Source organism: Achroia grisella, unplaced genomic scaffold (genome assembly GCF_030625045.1).
Source record: "Achroia grisella isolate CSIRO2021 unplaced genomic scaffold, CSIRO_AGI_Agris_v1 utg3972, whole genome shotgun sequence".
Lineage (NCBI taxonomy): Eukaryota > Metazoa > Arthropoda > Insecta > Lepidoptera > Pyralidae > Achroia > Achroia grisella.
This window is the reverse complement of record NW_026712838.1, coordinates 563160-570880: the sequence shown is the minus strand read 5'-3', so window position 1 is coordinate 570880 and position 7721 is coordinate 563160. Positions and strand designations below refer to the sequence as shown.

The 7721-nt window shown below is 54.7% G+C and overlaps 1 protein-coding gene across 1 annotated transcript; it reads right to left on the bottom strand.

Annotated features, from left to right (window-relative positions):
- Positions 1–663: 663 nt before the first annotated feature.
- Positions 664–1299, bottom strand: LOC131844149 (uncharacterized). The gene is made up of 2 exons (XM_059192951.1): positions 1242–1299; positions 664–1103 (listed from the first exon to the last, which is right to left on the bottom strand). The coding sequence occupies exons 1-2, from the start codon at positions 1297–1299 to the stop codon at positions 664–666; spliced, it is 498 nt and encodes a 165-aa protein (XP_059048934.1).
- Positions 1300–7721: the final 6422 nt, after the last annotated feature.

Below are 7721 nucleotides of genomic sequence, written 5' to 3'. Positions count from 1 at the left end.
TTGTTTGTTTTCACGAGCTTTTTCAATTAATAGCGTGTATTGGTTCAGTAGTTCCCTTCCCAGCAGTAAACCCAAATTGGTTTTCAGATAAATTTACTGAACTTCGAAGGCACTCGCTTATAACTCGCTCCCAGATCTTGAGGGTGTGTGATGTGAGTTTAATACCACGGAAGTTCCCGCACTCTCTAACATCTCCCTTGTTTTTATAGAACGGGACCAACATACTTCTCCAAGCATCAGGCATCTCCTCAGTGACCAAAATCCTGTTAAAAAGCTTCGAAGGCCAATCTTCTCCATAGGCCTTTAGAGATTTCCAAAGCTCGACGGGTATATCATCTGGACCCGTGGCTTTGTGGTTTTTCATTTTAGAGATTGCTCTTTTTACTTATGCCGGAGTAATTTCATTAATCGGTCCTTTGGTTGCCGGAAGTTCCAGCACGTGTTCCCTAGGAAATTCCTCGTTTAATAAGTTTTTATAGTACTCATACCATCTTTCACAAATATCCTTGTCGTTCGTTAGTAAAGTGCCTTCTTTATTTTTTAATAAATTTTGTGGTTATGAAGTCTCTGCTATCATTATATCTACGTTTAGCTATTCTATAAACATCGTTGCCAGAAGATAATTCTAGCTGCTGATAAAAGTGGGAGTCGGCTTTCTCTCTCTCAATTGCCACTGTTCTTCTTGCAACTTTTTTTGGCTCGCTTGTAATTTTCTTTGTCTTCATCGGAGACAGTTTTCTGCCAGATTTTAAACAATCTTTTCTTATCAGCAACCCTCTCTTTAGTGTAGGTGTTCCACCATTTGGTATCTTTTGCATTATGCAGAGCTCTCTTGCTTATTCCTAATTCACGCTTAACTATAGCTAAGCAAAAGGATTCAAAGTGGTTCCATATTACCGAGGGGCTCTCATTCGTTGGAGGATTTTTGCACAGGTTGTCCGTCACTTGATTTCTAACGGCATTACCCTTTTCACCCTTTAGTGCATGCCATTTGATCTTTTCTACTTTGGGTATTTTTGTCTTAATGGGTGTTTTCAGTTTCAGGGCCGTTAATAGGAGTCTATGTTGAGAGGTAAGTGGTTCTCCAGGGATAACCTTGCAGTCTTTGATTTATTTTAGATCTTTTTTATCTATTAAAATGTAATCTATCTGCGAACTTTAATATGGCAGGCCTTAAGGCCTCAGAACATTCCTGAACAGTATATAAAGCTCATTACAGATATGTATTGTAACGCACAAACCAGTGTCAGAAGTCCAGCGGGTGTATCTAAGAGTTTTAATGTTGAAGTGGGGGTGCATCAGGGTAGTGCTCTTAGCCCCTTACTATTTAATATGGTAATGACCTACCTCACAGGAGTATATGGTGTTGAACTTCGGCCCCGACAAATCTGGTACAATAAACACTGAACTGAAGCTGGACGGAGAAATCCTACCAAGTGTAAGCAAGTTCAAATACCTGGGTTCTGTTAATACTGAGGATGGCACGATTACAGCCGACATTACTCATAGAACCACGTCTGGGTGGAGTAAATGGCCCGAACTCACGGGGGTGTTGTGCGACCCAAAACTGCCAATAAAAACAAAAGGCAAGGTTTATAAAGCAGCAGTTAGACCAGTCCTACTATACGGTAGTGAAACGTGGGCTACTAAGCAAGTACATGAGCAAAAGCTACACACTGAAATGCGTATGCTTCGTTGGGCAGGTGGAGTTACGCTTACAGATAAAGTCCGAAACGAGCATGGGTAGCTTCGGAGTGGTACCTATTACTGAAAAGCTTAAAGAATGTAGACTTAGGTGGTATGGACATGGTACATGGAATTTCTTTCGATACATGTGGACTTTGATTTTTGGTGGTTTTTTGGTGCTGAATTGCTCCGGTGGGTATCTTTTAGTGGTTCAATAGGTTAGTAGGTTCCGGTAAACAAACCGCCTTCTCCTTCCCTATAAATAGAAAATCCGCGCGACACGAAAATCTTGTTTGACGTCAGTCTTCTTGACGACGTGTCGCGTTGATGTCTTTATAGGGCGGTAGAAGATAGTGGATTTTTGCTGGCCCTATCGCTGGAAGATATCTGCTGTGTGGGATTGGCGTTCGGGTTGGGAGTCCGAAGGACACTTGCTCCCACAAATTCTGCTAGGTCGCTCCACTTTTGGGGAAATTGGTCATAGCTGGCAGTTGTAAATTACAACATAAGTTGTGTTCACAACTGTTAGTTGGCTGGTCTCTCCCAAAGTGGTCTGCGGGTGGCTGTAATGGCCCCCGCACCTTCCCCTCCCTTGGAGGATCCCCCCGAAAATTCGGGAGGAATTACTGATGGTGTGGCTGGGAAAGCCGTAAATAGTGCTGCGCCTGAAAAAGGCATTTGCTTGGGCTTTATGCTCGGAGGAGAGACGGAAATGGAGGTGGGTAACCCTCTGGCTGAGGAAACTAGGGGCCCGCTGACCCGCTCGCGCACAAATTCCTGCGCGTACGAGTTTGTTCGTCCAACGGAGCGCTCGGTAGGTGGGCGTAAGAAAAGGCGACTGGATGATGGCGGAGAGTATGACTCTACAGACTCTGCCGTCAGCTCAGTAGATATGGAGGGGACTACTGTCCCCAAGAAGGGAAAGGCTCCCAACAAAGGGGCTGAATATGTAGGGTTGGGGACTGCGAAAGTGGTCCTAACTCGAAGCAGGAGGAAGGAGTTCCTTAGGGAACTGGAGAGCGATAGTGACGGGGTGGAAGAGGACGTAGACCTCCGCAGTACTCGCACGGGGCTCAAGACCCCTAGGGACCCCTTGGACCCGGCAGAGGTCCAGATAAAAGGGTACGGGACGCCCTAGTGGAGAAGGCCATTAAGGCTCTGGGCGTGGTTAAGAAGGCAGGCAACCTTAAGGGGACGTCAAGAAGACAGATCAAGGCTGCCCTCGACGAGTTGACCGCTATCGCACAGTCCTTAGACGCCGGCCTCATCCCGAGGGCTGTGACCCCCCTCCTCAAGAAGAACTCGGACATACAGTCTGAGCTTCAAAGATTGAGGAGGGAAAATGAGGAGCTGAAGGCCAAAATGGCTGCGGCATCCTCCTCGGAGATCCTTAGGCCGACACCGGCCTTCCATCATGCGGCGGTCCCTTCAAGAAAGGGAAACGACTGGGACACCTTCAGGTCCCAGATCCTAGAAGATGTTGGCCGCATGATGGAGCGGCAAACTGCCGAACTAATGCGGCACGTAAGGACCATGGTTGCCCTGCAACCGGCGGGCGGGGACACGGAAGACCATGTCCCTGACTATGTCTATAGGCCCCCTCTTCAGAATGGGGACAAAATTGAAGCCTACCGCCAGCAGGGCAACATAAGGCCAGGAGCAGGTCCGCAACCCAGCGGAAGTAAGGCACCGCAGTCGGGGCCACGTAAAAAGGGGTGAAAGCTGGACACTCCCAGCCCTCCGCGCCTAAAAAGACGGGTCCAGCGACCGCTTCTCAGCGGTCTACTGCGGCGGTGGAAACGTGGGCCACCGTCGTGAGTAAGAACGGGCGCATGTCCAGTGTCCCAGAGGCTACGGCCGGACCCTCCGGAGCCCAGGCTAAGGGGAAGGGAGGGTCTAAGAACCAGACCCAGTCCCAGTCCTCCCAAAAGAAGGGGAAAGGGGCCCCTTCCCCGAGCAAGCTTAAGGCCCCCCGCTCGGCGGCAGTTATTCTGGCCCTTCCGCAAGAAGCAGAGAGGGCGGGAGCCAGCTATGCGGGGATCCTCAGGGAGGCCAAGGCTAAAATAGACCTGGCCTCCCTAGGAATAGAAGAGCTGCGGTTCAAGTCCGCAGCAACCGGGGCGAGGATCCTCGAAATACCTGGTTCCCAGAGCGGGGAGAAGGCCGACGCGTTGGCCCAAAAACTGCGAGAGGTCCTCGGGGAGAATCCAGTCCAGGTCTCCAGGCCCACCAAAACCGCAGAGATGCGAGTAATGGGCCTGGATGACTCAGTCACCCCCGAGGACATCGCACAGGCGGTGGCAAGGGACGGCGAGTGTGCGCCCGAGGAGGTTAAGGCCGGGGAAATCCGCCTTAACCCCTCGGGACTGGGCACATGTTGGGTGCGGGCGCCGATACTAGTGGTCAAGAAGATCACTACGACAGCCCGCATCAAGGTGGGTTGGGTGTCGGCCCCGGTCGAACTGCTGAGGCAGAGGCCGCTGAGGTGCTTCAAGTGCCTCCAGACTGGCCATGTCAGGATGCGGTGCCCGCACGAGGGGGATCGCAGTGGCCTCTGCTTCAGGTGCAGCAGACCTGGCCACAAAGCCGCCGGCTGCACAGCCGCCCCGTGTTGCACTATCTGCCGCGAGGCAGGCAAGCCGGCGGACCATTGGCTGGGGAGCAAAAATTGCTCCCCAAGCAGGCAAAATAAAGCCAAGAAGGGGCCGGCACCCGCACCACCTGCGACCGCCGCCGTCCCGACTAGAAACAGTTGGGCTGAGCTGGAGGAGGAAATGGACATATAATAATGGCCATTCACCTCCTCCAGGCGAACATTAACCACACCGCCGCGGCGCAGGACCTCCTACTGCAAACCGCGGCGGAGTGGCAGGCAGACCTAGTGGTAGTCGCCGAACCGTACAGAGTTCCGTCCTCTGACAATTGGTTCGGCGACTACGACGGCCTAGTAGCTGTCCACAGGGCAAGGGGGAGTTCTGTCTCCCCACCCTGCATGCCCCTTTTCAGGGGCTCAGGGTATGTAGGTGTGAGTTGGGGGGAAATCGCCGTCGTCGGAGTGTACTTCTCTCCCAATAGGACTCTCGCCGAGTTCGAGGAATATCTGGACGGGCTGGGAATTGCAATCAGTGTGCACCCAGCCCGTTCCGTGCTCGTCATGGGGGACCTCAATGCCAAGTCTACGGCTTGGGGCTCCCCTATCACGACGGTACGAGGCGAGGTCCTAGAGGACTGGGCGGTGGCGTCCGGACTCACAATTCTAAATGTGGGGTCGGTCGCCACATGTGTGCGATGGCAGGGGGAGTCCATAGTGGACATCTCCCTTGCCAGTCCAGCCATCGCGCACAGGGTGCGGAGCTGGCAGGTGATGGACGAGGTGGAGACCCTGTCGGACCATCGCTACATAAGGTTCGACATTCTCCCCTCGTCTGGAGCTCCGCGCCCGGACCGCTCAGAGAGTGACACTTCGGCGTTCCCCAAATGGGCATCGAGACGTCTTAAAAAAGACGTGCTGGTGGAAGCTTCCATAGTCCAGGCCTGGTTTCAAATACCATCCAGGCCTGTGGAGGTTGAGGAGGAGGCCAATTGGCTCGGGGATGCCATGACCCGCATATGCGATGCGGCCATGCCCCGGGCCCGCCCCCCCCCTCCTAGGCGTCAGGTGTACTGGTGGTCTGAAGAGATAGCGGCCTTGCGAGTAGAAAGCATGGCCGCTAGACGCCAGTACACCAGGCACCGCCGACTCAGGCGGGGCCGTGACGCCGCTGTGGAAGCAGAGCTGCGGGCGCACTACAGTGAGAAGAAGAAAGCGCTCCAGCTCGCCATCAGCAGGGCCAAAGAAAGAGCCAGGGAGGAACTCCTGGAGACTCTTAAAAGAGATCCATGGGGGCGCCCATATAGGAGTGCAAGGGGCAAACTTCGCCCCTGGGCGCCTCCCGCGGCAGAGAGTCTCCAGCCCCAACAATTGGAGGGGGTGTTGACAGCTCTATTCCCTGAGCAGTCAGAGTTCACACCCCCTCCTATGGTGCCGCGCAGCCGTCAAACAGAGGAAGACGGCGGCGGCATCCAAGGGGAAGTTGGGGTTCCGTCGATAACGACGGAAGAGTTCTCCACGGCCGTGGACAAGCTCCGGGGCAAGAAAACTGCTCCGGGGCCTGATGGTGTTCCCGGCCGGGCTCTGTATTTGGCCCTAGGTGCCCTTGGGGACCGGCTCCTTAGCCTCTTCAATGAGTGCATGGAGTCGGGGCGATTTCCCAAGAAGTGGAAGACGGGCAGAGTAGTCCTGCTCCGCAAGGAGGGGCGCCCTGCGGATTCCATATCTCCCTCGGCGTTCCGCCCGATAGTTCTGCTTGACGAGGTCGGCAAACTATTCGAGAGAATAATAGTGCGCCGCCTCGTCGAGCACCTGGTTCAGGTGGGTCCCGACCTATCCCCGAATCAATTCGGGTTCCGGGAGGGCCGTTCCACGATCGATGCGATCGCACAGGTTCGTGCCCTCTCGGAAGAAGTGGTCTCCCAGGGAGGGGTGTTGTTGGCGGTGTCTCTTGACATCAAAAATGCCTTCAACACCCTTCCCTTTGAATGTGTTAGGGAGGCACTAAAGTACCACCAAATGCCTCCCTACCTTCGGGAGGTGGTCGGGGCCTACTTTCAGGACCGAAAAGTCGTTTGTATCGGGCGGAACGGCGCGGTGATTGAGAGGGAGATGCAGCGCGGTGTTCCACAGGGATCGGTTCTGGGTCCGGTCCTGTGGAACATCGGGTATGACTGGAATCTGCGGGGCGCCTTGCTCGACGGGACCAGCGTAGTCTGCTATGCGGACGACACGCTGGTAACGTCCCGCGGGCGGGACTACAGGGAGGCTGCCCGTCTTGCTACCGCCAGTGTGGCACTTGTCGTCGGCATAATCAGGAGGTTAGGGCTCCAGGTGGCGCTCGAGAAGTCGGAGGTCCTTTGTTTCCATGGGCCCCGACGAGCGCCGCCACCAGGAGCCCATATCGTGGTCAGCGGTCATAGGCTCGAGGTCAAGCCACATAGTAGGTACTTAGGGCTTGACCTCGATAGTCGCTGGGGTTTCCGGGTCCACTTCAAGAACCTGGCTCCCCGTCTTATGGCGGCGGCTGGCGCTTTAAGCTGGCTGCTGCCTAACATCGGGGGGCCGGGGGACAATTGTCGCCGCCTCTACATGGGTGTGGTACAATCGATGGCCCTATACGGGGCCCCTATATGGCATGGGGCCCTGTCCCGGGAAAATATGGCCTTGCTCCTGCGTCCGCAGCGAGCAATGGCCATAAGGGTCATCAGAGGGTACCGCACCGTCTCGAGAGAGGCGGCGTGTCTGCTAGCGGGCTCCCCACCTTGGGACCTCGTAGCGGAATCCCGCGCGTCATTGTACCAATGGCGTGCGGACGAGAGAATCGTCTTGCCAAGGAAGGGAGCCCTCTGGAGTGGAACTCGGGGAACGGAGATCCCACCTCCGACGTGTCCTCAGGGAGAAATGGGAAGAAAGGCTGGCCAACCCTACGGCCGGCCTGAGGACCGTCGAGGCTGTCCGTCCAGTTCTCAAAAAATGGATGGGCAGGCGACGATGGCCGCTGACCTATCGACTTACGCAGGTGCTGTCCGGACATGGGTGTTTCGGGCGGTACCTGTGTAATGTCGCACGGAGGGAGCCGACGACAATGTGTCACCAGTGCGGATGCGACCAAGACACGGCGCAGCATGTTCTGGAGGAGTGCCCGGCATTCGCAGAGGAGCGCCGCGTCTTGGTCGCGGAAGTGGGGCCAACTCGGATGAGCAGCGTTCGGGAAGCTCCGATATATCTTTTCGTCCAAATTTCCGCAGTGTCTCAAGACGAAGGTTTACGACCAATGTGTGTTGCCAGTGATGAATTACGCCACAGAGACGTGGTCGCTAACTATGGGCCTCATGAACAAGCTCAGAGTCACTCAGAGGGCAATGGAGAGGGCTATGCTCGGAGTTACTATGTGTGATCGAATCAGAAATGAGGAGATCCGCAGAAGAACCAGAGTGACCGA

What these genes read in the sequence shown, in the direction of transcription:
- LOC131844149 (XM_059192951.1), bottom strand. Translation starts at nt 1,299, where the DNA reads ATGCACCCCCACTTCAACATTAAAACTCTTAGATACACCCGCTGGACT. An exon ending in CCGCTGGACTTCTGACACTG is followed by an intron (nt 1,104 to 1,241) that starts GTTTGTGCGTTA and finishes AATAAATCAAAG; the next exon opens with ACTGCAAGGTTATCCCTGGA.